The sequence below is a fragment of the Meles meles genome, chromosome 12, assembly GCF_922984935.1.
Source record: "Meles meles chromosome 12, mMelMel3.1 paternal haplotype, whole genome shotgun sequence".
Lineage (NCBI taxonomy): Eukaryota > Metazoa > Chordata > Mammalia > Carnivora > Mustelidae > Meles > Meles meles.
In genome coordinates, this window is record NC_060077.1 from 68,874,551 (window position 1) to 68,900,595 (window position 26,045).

The following is a 26,045-nucleotide window of genomic DNA, read 5'->3' on the forward strand; positions in this document are numbered from 1 at the left end:
ATGTTTCTGAAAGAGGTGACTCCATGAAGCTTTCCTGACACATACACCCTATGGTTATCAAGGGACTTATCAGCTATTTTCTGAGATCACTTCATGAGGGGATGTAGGGGTAGAAAACATGTGGACACTTGGAACTTTTGGCAAGAAGAGTGAAGGTTCCATTGTTAGGAGAAAGGAAGAAGAGAGGTACCAACAAACGTACCTGCTATATGGACCCACACTTACTCCTGAGATCCTACCATGAGAGCTTAATTTCTTTGGCTAAATGCTTCTTTGTTGAAAATGTAAGCTATTAGGGCCTACAAGCTAACCCGTCACAAGACATTTATACTCACTGCGAATGAGTTTGTCACATTCCTTATAAAAGCTCCCGGAGAACAGTTTGATATAGAGAAGAGTAGGTGGGAGACATTGTTCCCACGATGGGAGTGTGCTCCCACTCAACCTCAGGGCTTTGCACAAACTAGCATTTTTGCTTAGAAGGTCCTTCAGCTGGTGTTCCATCTACCTCAGTGGCTTCTGTTTGTCTTTCTGCACTAGATTTTGGTATCTCTTCTGGGAAGCCCTCCATGACCCTTGTTTCTGATCCCCAGCTAGATAAAGAACCCTCTTCTGGGTCCCCAGCTCCTGTGCAGACCTCTACCAGAGCTTAGTTCACTGTCATTGCTCTACTAGAATGTCAGACTCATAAGGGCTCAGGGTCATCTCTCCATCCTAAGACTCCAGACCAAACCTGGCACACAGAAGATGGTTGCCAAGCACATGTGTCAAGGAACCCAAAGGCATCTAAGATTCACAGCAGCATGAAGACAGAGGGCCTCTGAGTCATGTTCCTGCACAGTTTTCAAAAGTGCTGACCATAGTGCCCAAACTGGTTCTCCCAGACCTCCTTGAGGGAGGAGGAGAAGAGCCAATTCAGTCACTGGGAAGAAGTACTTTGTCTGGACAGAAAGTGACACATGGTGGAAAGGACTTGCATTTGGAAGGTCAGCCAAAGAAAAGTGAGAGCCTGACCAGAGCCCAGGACCTGAGCCAGAATTTGAGGAAGGGCAAGTGGAGTGGGATATGGGACTGGGAGATGGGATGGATGCCCTGACTCACCCAGGATGTCACTGGTCTTGACTGAGACAGTGTAGGAGGTCCACTCCATCATCTCTTCCCCATCAATGACAGCACACATCTCACACACGAGGGTCTTCTTGCCCTTCCGCTGGGACAGCCAGTCTCCATAGTAGAACATGGTCAGGTCTCCAGTATTCATGTTCTTTAGGAGGATCTGGATGAGAGGAGCCAGTGTGGGAACACCCCCCCTCACCTCCACCAACAGTCCACCTGCGAATATAGGCCCCTTTACCGAACCCCAAGGACCCACGATGAATTCTTCTGACCAAGATTCTCTGGGAAAAAGACCCTGCATTGTATGTCTTGCACAGGGGCTGAAACCTCTTAGTTTGGGGATTTGGAAATGGGTAATTCATTCAAAGCTGTTTCTGAGAGGTACTTTTATTGTGCACAAGAAATGTTTGTTGAATACATGACAGAAAAAGGGACCAACCAAACCACTGTCAGCCATAAATACCCTTAGTTGGCCAAGTTGTCCTTGGTGTGGGCCCCTTATTGTTGGCTCAAGGAAAAGCCGCTAATGGCTGAAGAGGGGGAGTGGGAACCTCAGGGGACTCAGGATAAATAGCCTTTGGTGGCTGGGAGATTTGAGGACTAAATCAGGGAGAGCAGAGCCCAAGATGGAAAAAGAGGCAGCTACCTAATGTGTGATCCTAGGGCACCAAAATCTCCCTTCCATCCTGCCTGTAGTGCCCAACATTAGACCCTCTGCTGTCCCGGTTCTTGCTACTTCTCTCTCTATCCTCCCAATTTACCTCCTCCAAGAAGGACACATTATGTCTGTCCACATTATACTGACAGCACATACTGAACACAAACAACTGAAACTATGTTCTCTGGTTAATTCAAGCCAAAGGACTCACTGGATCACATAGATCTGATTCATGTCATAACCCTCTAAAGTGACATTTGCTCTTTAACCAGGTCCACTGATAACCGAGACGAGCAGGAAGAAGGGTTGGGTTGTGGGTGGAAGGAAGACATTTACCCTCTCCAGGAACCACTCGGGCCGGCTGCCCAGGCCATCAATTCGGATCCGCATCTTGGTGAATGGAGCAATGTCCAGGATCTCCATGATGAAAGTGTCATTCTGCTCCCGCTCAAATCTGGGGAAGAGAGGAGGGGCATAATGCAGGATGCTGGCTAGAGTGAGGGGTTAGGCCTGAGGGAGGATGGAAAGAGAGGCTCCCAGTGACTCCCCAGCAGTCTGTCCCTTGCACCCCAGATGTGTTCCTAAAAAGACTGGGTTAAGTGAGTTTGGCTGATAGCCATCCCAATCTCATTCTGCCAGCCACCTAGAGCAGTCCAAACTTCTCTCTGGGACTTGGTTTCCTCATCCTTATTCTGGTGGAAATGACACTGGTCCTGCAATCTCACCAAAAGAATGTGACAGCAACTTAAAATGTAAAAGGAATTCCGTATCTGCAGGCTTCAAGTGAGATTCTAAGAGTGACAGGGCTGCCATAAATGGTGGGGCAGCTTGTACACTACTCAGCTCTAGATGATACCGTTTACATTTTTCTGTACACAATCTGCAAAACTAAATGCAGTGGCCCGAGTAATGATACCAATAACTATTAAGTGGCAAGCACGTAGAGGTAACATTGCTTTTGTTGCTATTACTATTTTTCTGCTGAATGACCTCATCCTCTCAGAGACGCTCTATCTTGCTTTCTTACTGCTCTTCCTACAGGGCTACACGTGTAATGCAACCTTCAGTGCTGCTTGCTTGACTGATAACTGATTCCAGATAATGCTGCTGATAACTATTTCAGATAATGCTGCTGATAAGCCTTGGGGGTAATGCAAGCGACACTGAAGATGGGATGCCACTTGGCGTTTGGGCTTCCTTGTATATAAGACATATGTTTAAAAACAGAGGCCACATCCTCTCCAACACACGAATGCAAGTTGGTGTAGCCACTTTGGAGAACAGTGTGGAGATTCCTCAAGAAATTAAAAATAGAGCTTCCCTATGACCCTGCAATTGCACTGCTGGGCATTTACCCCAAAGATACAGATGTAGTGAAAAGAAGGGCCACCTGTACCCCAATGTTTATAGCAGCAATGGCCACGGTCACCAAACTGTGGAAAGAACCAAGATGCCCTTCAACGGGCGAATGGATAAGGAAGATGTGGTCCATATACACTATGGAGTATTATGCCTCCATCAGAAAGGATGAATACCCAACTTTTGTATCAACATGGACGGGACTGGAAGAGATTATGCTGAGTGAAATAAGTCAAGCAGAGAGAGTCAAGTATCATATGGTCTCACTTATTTGTGGAGCATAACAAAGAACATGGAGGACATGGGGAGATGGAGAGGAGAAGGGAGTTGAGGGAAATTGGAAGGGGAGGTGAACCATAAGAGACTATGGACTCTGAAAAACAACCTGAGGGTTTTGAAGGGGCGGGGGATGGGAGGTTGGGGGAGCCAGGTGGTGGGTAATAGGGAGGGCACGTACTGCATGGAGCACTGGGTGTGGTGCAAAAACAATGAATACTGTTACACTGAAAAGAAATTTAAAAAAAGAAAAAAAGAAAAAAAAGAGATAAAGAAAAACAAAACCAGAGGCCACAGCCAGAGGGGGCTGGGATGGATGGAAAATGCTGCAAACCAAGAAGTACTCCTTCTCTCGGAGGCAGTGGAAGAGCAGAGGCCTAACCCTTTTCGATAACTTGCTCATCTGCATTTTATGATGATTAGCAGTGAAAGCATTCTCCCAGAAGTCTGCTCTAAATCCCTCCTGCTCTAATTTAAGCCCTGCCTGTCGTTCTGGTCCTGTGGAAACTACAAGGGCGTGCTCACAAATCCCCTTGTCGAGCTTGTACTGGAGATTCTCTCAAATTCTCTCAAATAGTTATTCCTCACCAGGTGCATAATTTTGCAGATTTAAGGAACTTTAGAATTTGTTGTTTTTTTTTTTTAAAAAGAATTCTTTGCTTTGTGTTTCTCTTCAATTTTCACCCTTTGAATTTAGCCAAGTATTCCCATTTTATGGAGATTTTATGGTGGGGCAGTATAAAAGGGAGAAAGAAATAAGTTTTTCTTCTAGAAGACTAAAGAGTGGATGACTACGCCCCCTCATCCTTTATTAGAGGCTAGACCCCAGTCCCGCCTGGATGGACCACCTCTCCGTAGGGTAAAAGGTCCACATGCACAGTGGAAGCCCCTCCGGGGCCCTTCATCCCTCCATGACTCACTGGCCGCATGTTTCCTGCTGCCCCACTCCCTCAGATACCTCAGCTGACATGTAGGAGGGCTCCACTTTGACAGGCCACCTGGGGAGAGGCGGTCATCCTCTGATCCAGGTCTGCTTGCCTCTGGTTCAGAAAAGCAGGGCTGCCAAAGTGGTCCAGAGCCTGCCCTGCTCCTCTGCTCAAAGGGGCCTCTACTCAGCAGCAAAAGAGGTAGCGTTGGGAGTGGGGCGTGCGACCTTTGGCTGTCCCCAGTCCTTTCCTGTTCTGGTTTCCTTCCCTTCCCTGACCCCCACCAAAGGCTGTCCTTGGGAAAAGGCCTAGCACCCACTCACCCACTGGTCTCTGGGACTCAGAACAGCCGGAGAGCTAACCAGGGCCCAAGCTTTCATGTGGAAAAGCAGCTATTTGATGGAAGAATTTTAGACATCGCTAAGAAACTAGGGAAGGTTTGTGGGTAGGGGGCCTGCAAAGGGGCTGGCTGGAAGACAGGGAGGAAAGGTATGGGGTCCAAAGCTGGCCTCTCCGGGACAGCTGCCTAAGCAGTCAGCCCTGTGCCACTAGAGGCATGGCTGGGACTCTTGGGAATGGCAGGGGTCAGAGCCTTGGCTACGGCTTCAGGCTAGACCTAGCTCTAGTGGCTTCCAGGCTGGACTCTACACCAAGAGCCATCTAGTTCACGCCCTGCCACCTCCAGTGACGGGCCCCCCGTCAGCCTGGGGCAGCCCTTTCCCTCTCTGGATGGCCGTGGCCAACTCTTAATAATGTTTGGTTTACATGGAGCTGGGCCTCCCTTCATGGGCCCCAGCTCTGCTCACCAGAGCTAACGGTTTCACTGTCAACAGTTCGGCCACACCCAGCGCCGTGCAGCAGTCCCATGCAACCGGCCATCTGACCTCTATTCTCTGGGCCTCTATCAGAGGAACATTAGGCAGCAGTGAAAATGAGCAAATCACAGTCATCCTCAGGGGCTCAGAGAAATCTGAAAATCCTAGTGTCGAGGAAAGAAATTAAACTTGAAAAAATGCCCACAACTTGTCTCACTTACATAACACTGAAATCAAGACTCAGTGGAAGCTGGTTGTTCAGGGAGGTCGGCACAGGGTAGGGATAGAAGGATAAAGGAAAGCAAAAATGTATCTACCTTAAAAGCCAAGACAATACTCACTTCTAGGGTGGGGAGGTACAGGGAACTGGCAATGTTCTTGGGCTGGGGGATGGCTCATAGGTTTTGTTCTGTAAGTGTTTACAATTTATGTACATATATATGTTATGCACGTTATACTTGAACAGATGGCTAGGTACAAATAAATAGAACTATATTCTCTAATTAGCTGGTGACAAAGAGGTATGCGATTATTGAATTATATAAATCATAGAAGGACATCTAACCCCACCCATACATACTTCCTAAGAAACATTAAAATAATTGAATGTCCTTGCAACTGTTGACTATTCCTGATAAGACAGGGATTTCAGAACACTGCTCCATGGGTCACAGCCCCTGTGGTAGGCTGACAAACACTTCCTGCTAGGATGACCCTTAATGCAGTCACAAGTGTCTTTATAAGGAGGAGGCAAAGAGAGATTTGACACCTACATGAGCGAGGAGGCGATGGGGAGGATGGAGCAGGAAGAGGCTGCAAGACCCTGGCCTTGAAGACTGGAGAGACGTGGCCACAAGCTAAGGAAGGCGGGCAGCCCTTAGAAATTGGGAGAAGCAAGGAATGCGTTCTCCCCCAGAACCTTTGAAAGGGGTCGGCCTGGCCTTGATTTCTGCCGAGTGATACTGACTTCAGATTTCTGGCCTGGGGAAATGGGAGAGAATACATCCCTGTGGTTGGAAGCCACTAGATTTGCAGCAAATTTTTAACAAAACCCCAAAGGGCATGGATGGAGCACACTGGGATGTGAAGGGGGCAGATGAGGCCAGACCACCTTGGGACCAGCATAGGGGGTATTCCAAGGATGCGTGAGAAGCAGGATGACCGTCTTAGTGGTAGTGTCAGTGTCCACGGGTGCAGACGTGCCTGGGGGGTGAAAGGCAAGCCAACAACCCCTGGCTCCTCAGATCCCTCCTCGGGGACCACTAAGATAAGTGAACACAGCACATGCCCCATGAGATATCAGGGGGGTGACGGGAGCTGAACCCACCGGCTGCATCCATATGCACAAGCAACCTGGCTGTGGTGTGAAAGTAGACCAAAGGCAAAGAAACCTCAGATTCCAAATATGTGTCATCCCAACATGGCAGAATCAGGCCCTGTGCATGTTCTAATCTCCCAGCGCCCTCTTAAAGCATGGCCTTCTAGCTGAAGACAATGTATCAGGAGGGCTGACCCAGCAGTGGGAGCTGGGACTTTCCAACTGCCTCCCATGGGGGCCCTCAAAGGCAGCCTGCCTTCCCCTTCTGTCCCCTGAGACTTGCCTCCAAGTCTGACTGAGGGAAGGACGCAGCACACCCAACAACTACCCTGACCTTGAAGTCCCCAAAGATGGGCTCCTTCCATTCCCAGAGCTTTAATGCTAACCAGGTAGTGGGAGTTCCAAGTGATAAAGTACAAGACTCACGAGCTTATCAAAGCCATGGCCACAGTCATTGGTCCAATAGTTCCCACCTGTCTCCTGAAATGGCGTCTGGAACCCTACTGGGCTCTTCCCTCTGCTGGCATTCCCTTGGGCTCAGTTCCTCATCTTCTTTGCACTGGGGGCTCGTGAAAGCCATGTGGCCATTCTGTTGGGCAGACCCACAGAACTCTTACTTCCCTTTGCTTCCAGACTAGGAATCTCTCAGGATATGAGGTCTCTACCGGGCCTGGGAATGATTCCTTACAGGCACTTACTTCCCTAAAAAAAGTCACGTATCTTTGTCTAAAAATAGCACCTACCCCCACCAGATACCAGCTGACTCAAATTCCACCATTAGAGACACATTCCTTGGTTTGTGCATTACCTTTTGAGGATGCCATCTTTTTGGATACCACATTAATTCACCAGCATCTCAGTGTGAATTTGTTTACAGAACTGCTTCCCCCAAAGAGGCAAGATGAGAAGTTGGGGGCTTCAGCTGGGGAATGGAGTAAGTGAACAGCTACTGACTTTGACCTCTGGGTCTAACATTTGACAACAGGGCAGCTGGAACAGGCAAACCATGTACGCAGGCATGGCTCTGCCTCCTATCTGGTCATGCACCGTCTCTTGGGGGGGAAGGCTCTCCTTGCACAGCACCAAGCTGTGCACGTGTTGTAAGCCCAGTGAGTCTAACTACCCAAGTCCCTGATCAAGACGCTGACACCTGAAATAAGGCGCAGGTCGAACAGAGCCAGCTGCTGATGAAATCAAGCAAAATTTGCCTTGGGTCAGAGGTCTGAGCTTCCAAACTAGAGGTGGTAAGGAACAATAGCTCTCAGCACAAAATAAGTCTTTATTCAGAGAAACAAAATCCTTACAATATGGATGTGATAAGCGCTTCAAATCACTTACAATATGGTTGTATTATAATGTGACTCTCAAGCAAGACGTACAGAATTTAAGTACTGCCAGAAAGGAGTGTATCTACCCTACCAGCAACTACTTCTGTGTATGTCTGTGAAATAGGATGTGATGTTGACATGGGATAATCAATTAAAGAAAAAAGAAAACTCAACAGGACGTTGGGCTTGGGATGGAGGTTAGGGCCAGAGTATAGAGAGCATGAAACTCCAGACAGACAGTGGCTAGACTGCATGAGACAACAGAGCCGGGCCCCACCACCTCCAGGAAGCCTCCCAGGTGACCAGACCATGGCCTGAGCCCCAGCAGGCCCACAGTAGTCGGGCCTGGGTTGCCCCGCTCTCCCGCTCAACGTATCAGGGGCCAGGGTTGGCCTGGGGGACAATGGCTGAACACAGAAAACCAGGACAAACCCAGGACTGAGTCAGGACTTCAGTGAAAGGGCAGACAGTAAAAGCTGTGGGGAGTTCACCTTTATCATCATTATTGATGACATAAGGGGCAACAGAACCTCATGCTTAAGGCCATGGACCCCTGGATGCAGCTCCCAGTGTTATGTGACCTTCAACAGCATGATTTCACCTTGCTGTGTCTCAGTTTTTGTGTGAAAGGGGATGATAGAAATGGTCCTCAGAGAGCCGCAGAGAGAACTGTGCCAATGCACTCAGTGGGCTTAGGGAAATGCCAGGTCCATAGTAAGGTCACTCTGGTGTTCATGCTGTTGCTGTGGCTCCCCAAGTGTTAAGCTGTGTGGGTTCAGGAATCTTCTGGTCATACTCCGCCTCCTATGTCTGAGACAGTGCCTGCCATATATTAGGTGTTCAGTTATTTTTTAATATTTAAAAAGTACTTTTGGCTTTTTATTTGCAATCATTTTTGACTTGTAGGAGAGGAGCAAAAATAGAACCGAGTTTCTGTGTTCTCTTCGCTCAGCTTCCCCTAATGTTAACATCTTACATCACCATGGTACGGGGAACGAAAACAGGAGAGTCACAAGGATACAATGCTATCAACTAATAGACAGACTTTACAATAAACATTTTTAGGTGATGGAGGGTGGGAGGGAAAGAGGGAGGGAAGGATGGATGGAGGAAGAGAGGGAGAGAAGGAAGGAAAGAAAGCAGGCAGGAAGGCAGGCAGGAAGGAGGGAAGGAGCTCACTGTGGGCTGAGATGATCAAGGCAGGCTTCCTGGAGGAGGTAGATTTGAGCTGGCCCCTGGAAGAGAAAGGCCCTGAGACAGAAGAGAACGGATGAGAGGTATTCCAGGAGAGAGGAATCTCCTGGATAGAGGTGTGGAGGCTAGAAGGCCCTAATGTATAAGGGGAGAGGGAGGGAAGCAGCTGATTGAGGCAGAGTGGGACTAGAGGCTAGGGGACTGGATGTGCAGAAGGGCGAGGGGCAGAAGCCCCCTCTGGATACCTGGCCTTCTTTTTGTCCAGCTTCACTTCCTCTGTGCTGCCATTGATGCCGTAGAGGGTCATAAAGATATTGGAGTCTGTACCCCCGCCGACCACATCACCCGTCCACACCGTCATCTCATAGAGCACCTGCCGAGAGAGGGATGCTGTGAGAGCTGCCGACAGTTCTGCCCAGGCCCATGCCAGGCCTGCCACGTGCTGAGGGTCAGCAAGCACAATTCCAGGTCTGTCTCTGTGTTGGGCACAGCCAGCAGACCCCATGAGCGTCCGTGAGCAGTGACGCTCGAAGGATAACCACTGCTTCCCCGATTTACTCTTCAGGTTGGGATTTGGCCCTTTTGCCTGAGGTTTGTTCCAAAGAGAATGTGTTCCTTCTGTCTGTCTCCGCTGGAGGGGGAAGGGGCAGCCTGCTCTTCCCTGGACGGTGCCTCACTAGTTCTTTCTCCGGGGCAGCCTTGCAGCAAGAGGGGCCACCTTTGTCCATGTTCTGGAATGTCCTCTGGCTTTTTTCTCTGTTCCCTCCTGCCAGGCTTCCCATCTCCTCTGAACACAGCTGGCCCTCCCTTCCCCTGAGACTGCAGCACAGCCTTCTCACCTGGTCCCCACTACCCAGAAGCCTTCCAACTCAGAACCCGAGTTATGTGTCACAGTGATCACGTTCCCGACGTTGTGCCTGTTGGGGGCTGGGGGCTGGGTGCTTTTCAAGCAGCATCGAGAATCTTTGCCATGATACCATGAGGGTAGAAGTGGTCTCAGCAGGCCTGGCCCAGAGGCCAAGTTCACTACCTGTTTGCCCAGGTAATGAGGGAAGAGTCTCTTGCTTTATCAGGAAATTCCTCTCAAACCTTAACAGGGCATCGTGGTGGCAGGAGGAGCTACTGGGAATGAAGGCAGGAGCCTGGTGCTTTTTTGCTCTTATTCAGACAGGCATGAAAAACAGCAAGATCAAAATGAGAGCTTTGGTGACCCCATGGAGACTGGCCCCTTAAGGCTAGTGCCTCCAGACTATCGTGTTCTCTGGGCCCATCGTTCTCTCCTTTACACAGATGTGTCCCTTTTCAGGTAATAGGTTGTTTCCAGAAAGAGACACAGAAATGGGGCTTTTGTAATTCTGGTCTGATAGCTCCTGGGGAGATGGACTGTCCAAAGAATCCTGTGGTTCTTTGCAAAGTGATAAAGCTGTGTTCTTTTGTAACGTCAATACTAGGGGCGTGGATCTGCATTTCCACAGACTAAAGGGCTCAGGGGGAGATACAGCTGTACTGAGTGGGGTGTGCGTTGGGGGGGGCAGCACGCCGCACACACACTCACGCCCACATGCACGCTGGGAACTGGGTCAGGACAGAGGTCCCCAGATGAACTGTGTGCTCACCCACACCATCCGTCTGGCCACAGATGGAGATGTCTGGGTAAGGGGGGGGTGGATCTATGCTGTAGAAAGTTCTGCTTTCTGGCTTTCGAGCAGGGGAGGGGAAGGCATCCATACTCCTGCCTCTCAAGGTTCTCAGAGCCCCACAGCCTTCCTTGTTTCCATATACAATACAAGAGGGACCCACTCAGGCCCAGGGTGATTTCTTCTTACCTTCTTGGGACACCTTCTGACCTACATCTATAGCCCACTGGTTTAGATTCAGGATCAGAGTTGAGGGCTGGAGCATTATGTTGAGCCCACAGCTTTTTGGTGGGAAAAAGCCTGCAGGGTCATACAAACCAGGGCTGTCTGACCCACCAACTGGCCACGTATCCTTGGGCCTAGCCCTCAGGCATCCAGCACTGACTTGTGAGTTCATGCAACTTCATCCCAGATCACGCGGCCAGTTAGAGGTGGAGGCGGACAGGAGCCCAGAGCTCCTGTCCTTCAAGGGTCTCATGCCAGCAGTTCTCACTGCCCTGTAAGATCCTGAGGCACGTCGTAGTCCACATGCTGTCTTTCCCCACCACTGTCCTTGGGCATGGAGGAAGCCTTTGGGAGAAAACGGCTCTGCACACCTATGCAGGGCTTGCAAAGCTCTTCAGGGACTGTTCATGACCTCACTTGCTCTCATCAAGATCTTCTTACATGGAACAGGATAGAAAGCGTTATTTCCATGGACTGTATGAGAAGACTAAGGCCCAGAGAAGTTACGCGATTTGCCCAAGGTCACACGGCAGCAGACCCAAAGAGACTCGAGTCTCTTGGCTCCTAGCAAAGTGAGTCTGGCTGGTGCACCAGGCTTCAGACCTGTCAGTGCCCCAGCAATGAGTCTCCTGCTTCCCTCACTTCTGCCTCCCCTTCGGCTCTCCTATCCGATCCTGCATGGCCCTTGCCATGCCACAGGCACAGCCAGGCCCCTTTCCATACCTTTTTCCCTATGTTCACCACCATGGCGTCCAGGAGGTCGAAGACACGGGAGGTGACGCCGTCGCCTCGGTCCTTGGCAAGCCAGCAGTTGCAGCGCAATGTGTACTTGGTGCCCTGGGTGGGCACGGCCAAACACAGCTCCTCCACCAGCCAGCAGCTTTCGGGGGAAGCCCCATCATGGCCCAACTGAGAGGGGACACACCAACAGTCTGGGTAAAACTGGGAAGGAAGCCCTCACCACTCAGCATCCCCCTCCCTGTTTTGCACCTCCCTCCCTCAGGGCTTCCTCCCAATGTGCTCTGCACACAGACCTGGGTCCCTCCCCCAGAGGTGAGGAGGTTTTGCTGATGAAATAGAAGTCTCTAATCAGATGATTTTGAATTAATTAAAAGATTATCCTGGGTGGGCCTCACCTAATCAGGCAAGCCCTTTAAGAGAGGGTCTAGATGTCAGAGATAGAAGAAGTCAGAGAGATTTGAAGCAGAAGAGATTGTGTCTTATTGGTCTTGACAAAACAAACTGCTGTGTTTTGGAGAAGGTCATGTGACAGGAAAGGCCTGCAGTCTCTGGGAACTGGCAGCCTCAGTCCTACAACCGCAAGGAAATGGATTCTGCCAATGACCAGTGAGCTTGGAAGAGAGCCCCCAGCCTCAGATGAGACCATAGCCCTAGCAGCAACTTGACTTCAGCCCAGTGAGACCTTGGGAAGGGGACACAGCTAACTCACATCTGGATTCCTGACCTGGGAAACTGGGAAATAATACATCTATGTGATCTTATGCTAAGTTTGTGATAATCTGTTACACAGCAATGGAAAACTAACACAGCAGATATCTCAGTGGAACTCTGAGACCCAGCAGGGCCGTGAATCATTCAAGGTCACCTAGTTGATGGCAAAGGCCAGGGGACCTTTCCCCATGACCTGTCCCGAGCTGGGGCTCCAGGTCAGTTGCTCTGTTTGCCCTCCACACCTCCAACTGCTATGTCCTGATCAGCTCCTTCCATCCCTGGGGGTAGGCACCATCCCAGGACCCAGGGACCAGCACCTCTATTTTCTTGATGATGCCCACATCCAAGCCTGCAACATAGAACTCCTCCACGGAGCCACAGCTGAAGCCCTTCTTTCCCCGGGGGAAGTCCAGCCAGATGCGGTTGCTGTGTTCATCGTCCTCCCCAATGAGTAAGATGAAGGCCCGGCTGTCGGTGGCTGCATCCTTGTGCTTCCCGGTGGTGACCGACACATAGTAGGGAATCACTGCAAGAGATTATGGGACCCAAATTCATAATGGGCCAGTGGACATAGGTGGGCTCACAGGCTTGGAAATGACCTTTGGAGAGCACAGATTATAGCTCCGTGCCTCTGAGACAAAGTGTGACAGAGCTTTCCAGATTGGTGAATGATCTATGGTGAACATGTACTCTCCCGGGAATGAAAGACTGGTATCTCCAAGTGAAGATCATCCTACAAGAGCATTCTTGCCACTTCTAGAAGCCCTTCTGACCAATGACTTCAGTTGCACTCCCATGTGAAGTAGGGCAAGACCAACAGCCTTTCACCAGGTACAGGGGTTTGATGCCTAGAAAGCTTTCTGTAGTCAGCAAAAATAAAGTGGGCAAAAACAAGGTCTCACAGAAAGTAGGAATTAGGGGAAGAAAAAGAAAATAGTATTATATATTATATAATATATACATATACATATATATGTATAACATAGTAAGTATAAGTTCTAGAAGGTATCCATTTCCAAAACAGACCAGGTTAATCAGTATAAAACCTTGCTCAGGTATGTGGCAGAGTTCTAATTGCCCAGTGAGTATCCATTCTTCTTGCAGCTAGGCACGCTCATAAAATATAAGCAGATACTGCTGGGTGAGTTTCTGGGGAAATTTCTGACTCAGCTGGGAGGAGGGCACTTTTTCCCTTACCCTTCCCATTTGTTCTGCTTGGAATGTGGATGTGATTGCTGGAGCTCCAGCAGTCATCTTGGAACCATGGGCAACCTTTAGGATGGAAGTTCCTGACTATATCAGAACCTACTGTATCAGTCCCAGTTGCCTAGCTGTGAACTTTTATGTGAGAGAAAAGAAAAATCCCTCATTTGTTTAAGCCACTATCTTGTTTCAGTCACTTGCACTTACTAACTCATACAAGTTGGATCCCTTCTCTGGGATCATCTTCCTCAGTATCTTGGGAGACAGTGCTCTGGTATAGGTTATAGGAAATATGGTTATAGGTTGTGCAATTTGTATCTCTTTGAAAGTTTCCAAACAAGTCCTTCCTGGCTGGAATTACCAGCATTGCTTTCTGCACCTGTCCACAGCCTTATTTCATCTTTACAGGAGGCCCTGTTGGCCTTTCACAGTTGATCATAGCACTTAATTCAGGAGGAGCACTTTCTTGTGGGTCCTGTCATTTAGTCACAGAGTGAGAAGGTAAAATATAAAATGACTGATTCTGCCCAGCTCCAGAGACACGCCTCCCCCCAACATGGTCTCCTAGAAGGGAACAGAGTGGCTCATGCTCTATACTTAAGACGGCTGAACAGACAGGCAATGACTTTAAATGTCGGATAAACAAACACAGAACTGCTTTATCTCAAAAATACGGTTGGAAAAATGAGCTTTTCAGGGCATTACAATATTGTTTTATGGAGGAGCGAAAAATTAAGGCCAAAAGAGTGACTTGTCCAAGGCTACATATATTCTTGTCAGAACCAAAAATGGAACTTAACCATCTTAGGACTTCTTCCGCTTCCTCACTACATCATACTATGCCTTAAGTCTACATGGCTGATGTTTTTCACGGGAAACTCTATGGACACACAAGGGGTCCTCACTGCTGCTGTTGAATTCTGTCTTATGAGAACTGTCCCAGGACCTCAGGGCTGAATCTATATTCAGCAAGTCTGGGTGAGGGCAGAGAGTACCGTAATGCCCTCCTGGTGGCAGGTAATGGATTAAGAGCATCATCCCCCTACCTTCTCTTAGTCTTTTTTCCCCCTTCTGCAACAGGGCTGATAGCTGCCCTTGCAGGTTGTTGTGGGGTGGAAACAGGCAGTCTGGGGGAATTATAAAGCATTAGGTAGAAGTCAGAGGACAGTGGGCAAGTGCACGGCCTGCCCAAGAAAACCTTAACCATGTGTCCAGGTGCCTGCCCTTCCTCCACCAAGCTCCCTGCTTGGCTTACCCGGGCCCTCCTGCACGTAGTCCACCATGGGCCCCGTCACTGTGGCGATGTCGACGTCGGCCATCTTGGAGCTCAGGGCGATCTCCCAGAAGTCCGCGGGGCTGCTGCAGTTGCTGCTTCGGTCCCCTGTGTACTCCTGCCCAGAAAACCCCAGTCCCACTACAGCTCTGGTGCCTTCTTCCAGAGCACGAGGCATGAGGATGGGGGCGAGCCGTGGCTGAGCCAAGTCCTCCCACCCCACACTGCCAAGGCCTTTCCTGCACCTTCTCGTAAAAGAGCCTCTCGAGCCGCCCGTCTTCCTTCTTCAGGGATAGCCAGCGCCCGCACAGGAACAAGAACTCGTCCTCGTTGGTGTCGTTCCAAATCTCCACCTTCTCCACGTACCAGTCTGCACACCACCTGCTGTTGTCGTGGCGGAGCTTGATCTTGTAGATGACACCCAGGTCAGCGGCCTCGATGATGAACGTGTCCGCCTGGGGAGACCAGATGTGTGGGCTCAGGGGAGGTGCACCCCTCCTCCTGCTGCAACCCCAACCATCCAGCACCTTCTATCCCCCTCAGCTGCCGGGCTGAACAAACCTTCCTAGCTGGGAGCCCTCCAGGCACAAGTCCCTAACAGAGTGCTGGGTATTCTGAGGCTTCCCTTTCACAATGGCCCCGTTTTGCAGTCCCGTTCCTCCTGCAGTACCCCTTGTGGATGTCTGGAAGATGGAACGTGAGTGGGTGTGGGGCAGACAGGGGTACTCAGCCTGGTGCTGGTACCTGGATGTCCTTGGTGGAGTGTCAGCATGAGTTCAGGTGGGGGGCTGGAGAGAGGACAGAGAGGGGGCCTGAAACTCCCAGGGGGGAGTCAGGGAGGCAGTCAGAGGAACCTCTGGGCCAGGCCCAGGAGAGGCAACAGAATAGGGAGAGGCTCTGGTGGAGGCCAGGCTGAGGAGAGCTCAGGGACACCATCTGGAATGCAGGTACAGGCAGGTGTTCTGTGGGGTGTGATGTAAAGCCCTCTGGGTCCCTGATTATCCCTTCAGTAAAGGGTTGTGACACTCTCGGGTGCTTGGATTCTTTTGGGTTTGCTCAGTGAGATGTAGAGTTCCAGGCCTTGAGGGGGGCTCGGTCAAAACACAGGCTATGTGTGGCTGGCAGGAGCTTGGGGCAGGGGAGGAGAGGCTGGTGGCTTTGGGTTACAGTGCTTTTCTTCCAGAAGATGGAAGATGTGCTGAGTCACTATGGAGCACTGGGAACCCAGACACAGACAGGGCGAGGAAGCCTCTGCCCCTCGTTGGGACCTCCCCACCCAGGGCAGGGAGAGGAGGCGGTGGGTCAGTACAGCCCAGGTGTGGGAGCAGCCACCTGTCTGTGGACTGGAGGCAGGCCCGGGCAGACTCTTCTGGTGGTGGCAGGAAGCTAAGGATGGGGTGGCCGGGCCTTGCAGGCAGCCCGGCAAGTCACTCTGCGGGCGGAGGCGGACTGCAGGTGAGCAGTGCACAGCTGATGGGGCCCGCCACAGCGCTGCCAAGTGGCTGAGATCATCAGGGCAAAAACAGGTACAGCCCGTGACCTAGTCCCTCTTTGTTTCTGTCCTGAGGGGACACCTTTACATATGCATGAAGATTTTTACTGCAGGACAATTTCTACAGTGGAAAGCTGGGAGCCACGCGCCGTCCACGGCTTGGGGAAAGGCTAAATAACCTTGGCGATACTGTGTGTAGGATGGCATGTATGCGGTGGTGACGAAGGATGAGCCATCTACGCTTGACGATCCTGACACGGAAAGATTTCCAAGGTACGCCGCTGCACGCCAAAGGGGGAGCTGAAGAAGCATTCATCTAGGCTAATGTCTTGTATGTAAAACACTGAAAGCAGGGAACAGCATCATGGATTTTCTCTGGGAACATGAACCTGGATGTGGAGAACATGCCCAAAAAGGTTTGGAGACAGGAGAGAGCGAAAAGCATTGTGCGGTGGGTGCTCCACACAGGCTGGCTGGGTGGGCCTGAAAGGTCGTGAATCCTGCAAAGGGCTCAGGCTGGATCTGGGATCGTGGAGCGCCCCTGGTGGGTTTGTCGGCTTTGGACTGGGTGAGATGAGGAGGCCCAGGGCACAGAGCAGAGAGCGCAGGGGGTTCAATAAGCCAGGTCAGCTAAGGAAGGGCTCAGGAGCTAATAGGGCTGACCTAGGAGCTGTGCAGAAGGGAGAATCTCCAAGACCTGGCTTTGGGCTGGAAGTGGGTGGGTGGTGCTCATTGTGGGGGAAGATGGGGGGCTTCTGTTTGTGCAGGAAATGGTCAGAAAAATGGAAGCTGCTGGATGCTCAGCGGTGAACTTTGAGTCACAGAAACCACCAGTGAGTAAACCAGAAGTGGCTCTAGCTCCTTGATAGGAGAAAAGGAAGAGAAAGGGATGGGTAATAGAATAGGGCAAAGGCTTTTCTTAATACGTAACGACTGCTAAGATACAAAATCTGGCTCTGAACCCAGAAGGGAATGGACTGCATCACCTTCACTTATAAGTTCATTCATTAACGTGCTCTACAAATATTTGCTGCGCCTACTCCATGCCTGGCTCCGTGGATTTGGCCACAATGACACATGGACCTGCTCTCTCTGAGCCACATGCCGCTGTTTTACAATGCATTCTCCAGGGGTCGGCTCCAGGCGCCATCAAAGGCAGGGGAAGGTGAGCTCCCCAATCCTCAACAACGCTGAGCACTAACGAAGAGCTAGGCACTTCAGATGTTTTAATTCAGTGAAGTTATTTTACAGTGGAAGAAACCGAGGCACAGAGATGTCAAGTAACTTGCCCAGGATCACACAGCTAGTCAGTGTCACCACCTGAGTCCCCTGACCTCTTTGCATTCCATTTTGTCCAAAGTGGTTAGACCTCCCATTAGTTACTTTATGAGTGCAGCAAACAATTACATGTGTGCGTGTGTGTGTGTGTGTGCGTGTGCGCGTGTGTGTGTGAGAAATTATTTCTCCCTGATACAGTGTTCTTCCATCTCTTGTCCTGTTCGTCAGCCCCGGGGCACAGTACCTATCACACTTCCCACTTCTGAAGCAGTAAACCAAAGCGAAAGATAAAGAGTTCCAATCTGGGTAATAGAACAAATGAATGGAGCGCCGGCCTGACTAACCCGGGACCTCGAGGCCAGGCTTGGCCCATGGGGTCACCAGCCAGCTGCAGACCCGCTGAGATGCCACTGCTATCCTTGCTCCACAGCAGATTTCCTTCTCACTAGTGGGAAATGTTTCAGGCCAAGGATCACACCCAGGTGAGGGTCGGCCTAAGGAGACCCCTGCTAAATACCCACCGGTCGATGCAGGAAACCCCCATGTGCGCACGGCCACGGGCAAGACCGCAGGTCGGGCTACCGATCTCCATGAGGAGACCCGCCCACAGTGAGCTGACTTCTCTGATGATGACTCCCCCTGACCCCCAGACAGACAGCAACCTGGGGCTCAAACAGGCCTCACGCAAACCCCACCCCTGCTCTACCTCCTCCCCAGATCAGGACCCAGGGTGCATGCACAGGCTGAGAGAGGTGACCGGCCACTCTGCAGGGGGAATCGCTAAGCGTAAATACCCACACGAGGGAGCACAACACTGCACAAGGTTCACGGACAGCCTCTGGCACCAAGAGGAGCTGACCCCAGGCCACTGGACCTAGGAAGGGAGGGGAAGGGGGTAAACTCTGTGTGCCCTGCGTACCGTTCCTTTCTCGAACTTGTTGGTACGGTTCTCTGACTTGCCAAGGTACCGCTCCCCGGTGTCCCCCAGATCTCCGTAGATGGTGATGTAGACCTTGGCGTCCGTCCCTGCCCCGGGAACATTTCCTGTGAAGATCTGCACCGAGTACAGCACAACTGGGTGGGCGGTGAGACCAAGGACAGACAGACGGACAGACAAAGGGAACAAAAGAATGGCATTACTTCAGACTGGAGGGAACTGGATTTGTAGGAGGTGTTAAGCCTCTGGCCCAGGCCGGGAGGAGGAGTTAGCGTCTGCCTTATTATTTGTTCACTTGTGTACATTCTGCTACAAATCCGCAAGGATTCGCGGGCGGGGAGTCTGCCCAACTGATCTGGACATGGGTGGCCTCAAAGACGTGGAGGACGGAGGCTTCCCCCGGCATCTGTCAAACCATCCACGCATCTAGCTGCCTGCGCCGCTGGGGGGAGGACACAGGAGACCGCCCAACATGTCTCTGGCGCAATGTGGTCACTACATCTACCAGATGACAGTATGCCTTCCCCGTTTGAGGGTGATCAGGATCCATGCCTGCTGCTGCTAAACACTCTTTGGAAGAAATCAAGTATTTTTTTTTGAAGGCATAGCTTCCCCATAGTGTCCATGTCCTTATTTCTATTTGTTCTTCAGCTCCCTGCAATCCGGTGCCTGCCTCCAGTGACCATCACCTTCTCCTTCACCTCCTGTGGCCTGCGGCAAGGACTCTAGGAATGCTGGTGTGACAGTTATTAAAATTATCAAGGAAAATAAAAACAAATGCTGTCTTGTCTTCGTTTTGCTGTTGTGGGCTCATAGAGGAAGAGTGAAGTATCTCCTTTTCCGACCTCCACCCCAGAGGCAGAGGCGAGCTGTGCATTTTACGAGGCTAAGGATTCTTTGTCTCCTCCCCCTATGCGTCTGTCCCAAGAGCTTTGGAGTTTCAGACCAAGAAGAGGGGACTTGCCTGGATGATCCCCAAGGGGAGGGGTGGAAACTGTGGCTTTGAAGTGGAGGGCAGGAGCGGCCAGACTGGGAGGAAGGTTCGTTTCCCCAGCCTGCAAGAGGGCGAGGGCTCGTGAGTCCACTTGGCTGGCAGGGACGCCGCATCTGTACTCGGAGCCCCTGCAGGGAGATGGCTGCGGGGTTATCTGGGAACTTGAAGCAAGGAGGCCTCATGGCCAAGAAGAGGGTTTCAGGATGAGGCTGAGGTGTCTCTGGCCACCTAGACAAAGGACGCCTAGAGAACCAGCAACTACTGTCACCATGTGGTGGGAGGATACAGGTGTCCATAGTACCTGTCCTGGACTGAGGACCAGGCCCCTCCCGCGAGGCTCAGGATTCTCATGAAACCAAAAAGAGGAATTCTTTCTCCCTGTCGTGACTGGGATGGACTTTCTTCCCAACCCCTGTAAGTGGGCTCAGACCACATTTAATTAAATCGAGAAAAGGAGGGTGAAGTGAGTTGCTCATACCCATGGTTATGGAACGTGTTCACGCCCACCCTGTGGTTCCTATTATTCTCCTCTTTTTCCCTGGGACTCCACAGCGTTATTCTCCCCTGCTCTCCATCTGCCTCTCTGGTCGCTCCTTCTGGAGCAGCCTTACGCGTTCCTAATCTCCTTCCCGCCTCTCAGATGCCTGGTTCTATCCGCTTCCCTCAGCTCCCCTCCTGCAGACCCGGGGCATTGAAAGCCGTGAGTTTCTCCACTCTGTATCTCCATCCCAGTTCCCTCCTGGCTCGGATCCACGGCCCTGTCACCTAGGGTACACGTCCGCCTTCACTAGATGTCACAAACTCCCCTGTAAACCTGAACTCTGAAAGTCCCTTTCCAAGCCTTCTCCCCACCCACCCTCCCTGCTCAGCACTCTGTTCTGCAGATCGCCACAGTGCCCATGAGCGTGGCTCTCAGGGGCCTGTCCCCACCCAGGCCGGGAACCAGGACTAGTCACGCTGCCCTCCACCCCTGCCTCGTCAGCTCAGTGCCACATCCGATAGCATTTCACGCGTTGCATTAATAAACAAAAGCTCCTCTTTGGTGTTGAAGCGTCAACATTACCCAGGTCTGTCTGGCTCCTGCTGACAGGAGGTGACATGAGGAATCTTGTCACAGTTTAGACACAACAATCGACTGTCCTCCCCTGCACGTTTCCTCCCCAGTCACTTCCTGGCTGTGCGTTCAGCCCTGCTCCACACTGACATAGGACCTTTTCTCGGAGCCCTTGGTGCAGAGTGGGGTGCTGTGTCACCAGGGGCTGTGGCTGAATGGCCCCCCTTCTCCCCCTCCTCCACCCCCCGCTGCTCTTTCCAGCCCTTGGGGAATGGAAAACTGATTCAGCTTCTGGGCGCTGAGCAATGCAGTTGTGCAGCCAAATCCAGCTATTTCTGGATCCTCCCCCCTCCCTGTCCCACCCAAGCCCCACGGCTCTCAGTGGAGAGATGTTTCCCTAGAAACATCACCAGGCACGGAGTGGGCTTGTGGCATGTTATTAATACAGAACAGCCCAAGTGTGCCGCTGGGACAGCTTTCCAGGTTGTCCTCTGGGATCCAAGTAGAAAAGGGAATTCTCCCCCAGACTTAATAGCAAAGGGATTTGGGTAGGGAAAGGCACATGAGAGAGGCGACGCCTGTTTTTATTTCTAAGCAAATGACAACTGAGATGAAAGGAAATGTTAGAGCTATGGCTGCTTTACACCCCCCTGGTTCCTCATGGGGCCTGGAATCTGGGATTTCACTCCCCTTTTTTTCCAAGACGAGATGCGATGCAACCTATGTGAGCTGGATCTCCAAGCTCCCAGAGCATCTCCGGTCCGCGCAGACTGCCCCCCCTGGGGAGATCGCTGGTGTTCTTTCATGTGTCACTGGTGGCGGAAAGCCTGTTTTTTGCACGAGAGTTTGATTTTTGACACAGCTAAAGCTCACTCGGGGCTCACCGAGTAACCTGGCTATTGATGGGACAGCGGCATCATGTTCAGAAAAGAGGTGCGACTGTCCCCGTGGTCTGGGAAGAAGGTGTGTGTGTGTGTATGTGTGTGCGCGTGTGCACACATGTATGCACGTGCACTCACACGTGCATGTGCACACACAAGGTAAAAAGAAAGTGGAAGAGAAGGCCAAGGACGGAGTCTGAGGAAGGCCACCTCTGGTGAAACACCACCTGGCGCAGAGAGGACAACAGCGCTCAGTGGGCCACACAGAGAAACGAGAGAGGAGAACCGCCCACGAGCAAAGGAAGACGTGCACAGAAGGTGGGTCAGGCTGCCGCAGAGCCTGGGAACCCCGGTGAGGAACGGACGGAGGTAACTGCCCTTAGAGAGAAGAAAGTCGGGGCTCTGGATGCTCAGGGGCCGCACCCAAGCCCTGGGCACAGCTCTAGCTACACACACGTCCCGGGTGCTTCCTGGTTCATACCCAGGAGAGACAGGTGGGTCCCGCCAGAGCAGGGAGAACCGAGCCCTGCAGAGGAGTAGCAGAATCAGCGAAGAGGCAGGAAGCCTCAAGTGCCAGGGGGATCCAGACACAGGAGAGCAGGCATCTGGAGGCCAGGGAAGGACGTGTTGTGAGACAGCCAGGACCCTGAAGTGCAGCCATTGATCAGCTGTGTGAACGTGGGCAGCTTAGAGCCCCCTGTGGGCCTCAGATCCCCTCTCCACGGACTGGAGTTAATAACAGACCCTGTGTCCTGGCACGAACACTTGGCCTGGCACGGGGCAGGTGCATGACGGGCCGAAGGGCCGTGGCTGACCATGCGGAGAGCGTCACACTTACTGTCCAGAGGTTCCTCCACTTCCTTGTAGACTTGCCTTAAGGACCCATCTTTCATGTATTTCTCAGTGAAGATGTCATAAGGGACCAGTTCTCGAATGGTCTTCTTGTCGTCCTCTGACGTGGCAAGCCATCGATCACAAGGGAAAGTCAAGGTCTCTGTCCCCTGGGGTGAGGAGGCAAGAGGAAAATTCCTTAGTGTGGACCCTTCCGACTTCAGTGGTTCATCAGCACGTCAACACTCAACGGGGACCAAGTACAAAGGTCATGCGCCCCATAGATAATGTAAAAGCCGCAGCAGAGGCCAAGCTCTGCCAAACTCTGATTCCAACAGATTTAGTCTTACTTCAAATGCATCAGGGGCTGGCTCTTGAAAGCAGAGTCCCCAGGGTCACTTAAAGATGGTATCAGAACCCCATCCCACAGACTCAGATTCCGTGGGTAAGGGGAAGGGCTCAGTATTTTTAAATTGTTCTCAAATCTCTCAACCACAGCCACCCCTGAGGCCTGCCTTCCATGTTTAGAATTCTGTGGTTTCAGGATGTTTGCCAAGTTGTCCCACTGGGTTTCTGTGAATTGACCTTGAGCAGCAGGAATGGCAATGCTTGGTCACTCACTAGCAGTGTGCCCCTGGGGGTAGGGCGCAGGGACAGCCCTGCCCAGACCCTCCTCCTCAACCCCCTACATGAGGTTCTAAAAGATTCTGCCTTGGACCTGAGCTGGTTCCTCAACTGGGTAAACTGGTAAACTGGGAGAATTGTCCTCAGATTTTACCTCAACTTAATAAGACTATAGGTTCTTTCTTTTTTTTTTAAGATTAATTTTTATTTATTTGAGAGAGAGAGAGAGAGAGCACGAGTGAGCAGGGGGAAGGGCAGAGGGAGAGGGAGAGAATCTCAAGCGGACTCCCTGCGGAGTATGGAGCCCGCCACGGGGCTCGATCTTGTGACCCTGAGATCATGACCTGAGCTAAAACCAAAAGTCCGACACTTAGGCAGCTGGGCCACCCATGTACCCCATAAGGATGACACGTTCTTATCAGCAATCAGCCTTGAATCCCTCTGGAAAGTGACAGAAGAAACAACAGGACAGATGAGTCAGGAACTCACGTCTTTATCCGGGAGGAGCCTGCGGATGTCCACGTGGGAGCAGTGCCAGCCAGGATTCACGCCCGTATTGTCATGGCCAATTCGAATTTTCTCAATAATTTCCCCCACATCTTCTAACTGTGGGAAGGAGAAAAGGCACCAGGTGGGAGCCAAAAGTTCCAGGAAAGTAGAACCTCAGCAACATCCTGCCTCCACAGGACATCTGTTCCTGCGTCACTTTGAACGTCCAGGGGCCACTTTCTCCTAGCACGTCCCCTTGTGTGGCTGAGCCAGCCCCTACTCTCCTCTATGCATGCCACGCTCAGGCTTCCCTTCCTCTCTCCCCAGTTAAAACCAGCCTAGACTCCAGAACTCAATTCAGTCAACCTCTGGGACACTGGTCCCCCTTTTCATGGTGGAGCCCACCTCTCTGTCCTCCATTACTTACAATGGCAGCAGCTCATTCCTGGCTTGAGAACAGACTTGGATATCAGAAGATGAGTTCTGGTTCCACCCACGCCCTGTCTTGCCAGCCTGACCTTCTTCTTGGCTCCTAAGAGCCCCTCCGTCTCCAACTGCCCCTCTTCTATATGCCTCAAATTACAGTCCCTCAAACTCAACATTTTCTTGCCACAGGGCCTTTGCACAGCCTCCCCCTGCCCCTCCACTTTCCTCTTCTTTACCTGAACCTCAACCTCATCATTCAGGTATCAGATCAAGGATAACTTCCCCAGGGAAGCCCCCTTGACCACCTAAGGAAAGTCAAATCTCGTTATGACAGGCCCTTATAGCATCCCATGGCACCCTCGTCCCCCAACCCCAGCACTTCTGCGGCCTCTCTGCAGAGCTGACCACCTGGCCAGCATGGGCAAGTTCTTGGTGCTCAGAGACAGCAGTCAGCTCCGGAGTAGGTGAATTCTGTGATGGGTGAATGGCATCTGAATGATAGATGAAGTCATTCATCAAACGCAAAGCCTCTAGGACCACAGACAAGTGACCTCTGAGTGAAATGAAACTGCTTCCAACCATGAGTTTCCTTCTTCCCTACACACACACGCACCACAGTGGGCAGCCAAGAGCAGGCCCATCAGCACTGCTTGAGGAATGTCCCCCAACTCCCATCCCTATCCTGAGCCTTCCCAGTTGGGGCCATGGCTCTGCCACCTACGACCCATATAACCTAAGGCATGCACTTGACCTTCCAGGACTCAACTTTCCTCTCTATAAAATGGGGGAGAACAATGTCTTACTCAAAAGAAGGCAGAGGCATGGGCAGGGTAGTCCCCTGAGGTCACTTTGAGGTCTAAGATCCCAGCCACGGTTCTTTTTGGCAACCTTTTCTCCTGTGACCAGCACGGCACCGCATTGCTAGAAATTGCGAGAATTAACAAGGGTGCTGCTGTGGGTTCTGCTGCCTGCAGCACTGGCCCCTAGCCCCTGCTCCCCACCCTCTAGCTCACCCTTGCTTCGCCACAGAAGTGCTGTCCCCTGGGACCCCCAAGGGCAGTCTGATCATTAAACACAGATCGGTGGCCTCAGGCTGACGTTAGTGCTCTGGACATTTTTTTTTTTTTTTTTTAAAGATTTTACTTATTTATTTGACACAGAGAGATCACAAGTAGGCAGAGAGGCAGGCAGAGAGAGAGAGGAGGAAGCAGGGTCCCTGTGGAGCAGAGAGCCTGATGCGGGGCTCGATCCCAGGACCCTGAGATCATGACCTGAGCCGAAGGCAGCAGCTTAATCCACTGAGCCACCCAGGCGCCCCCTGCTCTGGACATTTTTAACGAGGCCCCACTCCCTCACGATGGGAGCAGCGCAAAAGCTATGGAGGAAACCCTTGGCCCACAGAAGATCCCCCTGTGGGCACTGAGCTGCCCAATGCACGGAGGACTAAAGATTCACCTGCTTCTCCCTCTGCCCAGGGGCCTCTTCTGCTCCTTCCCCATCCCTTCTCTGAGCTTTGAGATGCGTGGACCTGGCTTCACTGGTTCTTCTGGAGACTCAACCATCCAGCCACTCGGCCAGGCATGCCATGTCAGGGTGACCGTCTCGGTGGTGACCCTCAGTGAGCAAGGAGGCCACTGAGAGGCTGCTAGCCATGGGCGGTGGGCCTCAGGGAGAGACTTGGAGTCAGAGGAAACCCTGGCATTCTCCCAGGAGGTGGAAGAGCTAAGCGGACAAGGTCCTGGAATAGAGCTGCTAGGGTCTAAATCTTGGCTCTGCCCTTTGTTCATTACGACATCCCAAGCAAGTTTCCTAACTTGCCATTTCAGCCGGACAAAGTGATAATCATACCACCAGCGCAGGGGATGGTGACGAGGACTCCAAGTGCTCAGAGCCGGGCTGGCACAAAGCAGGGGGAAATCAGTATGAGTTATGTTTGCTACTTTCTCAGTGACTCCCTGTGTCTTAGGACAAAGCCACAGAGGGAGGGAGAGGCGTGTTCGGAGTCCGAGCCAGAGCCAGAGCTAGAACCCAGGGTCATGTGCCTGTGACCCAGCACTCTCTGTCTCACCTAAAGATCAGTTGGAAAAGAGACATGGAGAGACAGGGGCACAAAGCTTTTTCATGTGTTTCCAAACTCTCATACTCCCCCAGCAGCCGGAGAGGTTTGAAAAGGAAAAAGAAAAAACTTAGCAACAAATTACCGGCCAATTATAGCTGCCGATTAGCGGGTATTTCATTGATAAAACTCCGTGAAGTCAT

General features: G+C 51.6%; 1 protein-coding gene across 2 annotated transcripts in view; it reads right to left on the reverse strand.

Annotated features, from left to right (window-relative positions):
* The window catches only part of LOXHD1 (lipoxygenase homology PLAT domains 1), a 150,557-nt gene that overhangs the window by 20,507 nt on the left and 104,005 nt on the right, over window positions 1-26,045 (reverse strand). Inside the window, exons 27-36 of one of the 2 annotated variants that reach the window (XM_046025790.1) lie at window positions 23,361-23,477; window positions 22,255-22,417; window positions 18,470-18,624; window positions 15,026-15,235; window positions 14,763-14,898; window positions 12,622-12,830; window positions 11,576-11,761; window positions 9,236-9,363; window positions 2,111-2,228; window positions 1,102-1,276 (exon numbers count right to left, since the gene is read on the reverse strand). In XM_046025790.1, coding sequence (XP_045881746.1) covers window positions 1,102-1,276; window positions 2,111-2,228; window positions 9,236-9,363; window positions 11,576-11,761; window positions 12,622-12,830; window positions 14,763-14,898; window positions 15,026-15,235; window positions 18,470-18,624; window positions 22,255-22,417; window positions 23,361-23,477 — 1,597 coding nt within the window. The remainder of the gene's footprint in view (window positions 1-1,101; window positions 1,277-2,110; window positions 2,229-9,235; window positions 9,364-11,575; window positions 11,762-12,621; window positions 12,831-14,762; window positions 14,899-15,025; window positions 15,236-18,469; window positions 18,625-22,254; window positions 22,418-23,360; window positions 23,478-26,045) is intronic. The other variant, XM_046025791.1, reaches the window with a different exon arrangement.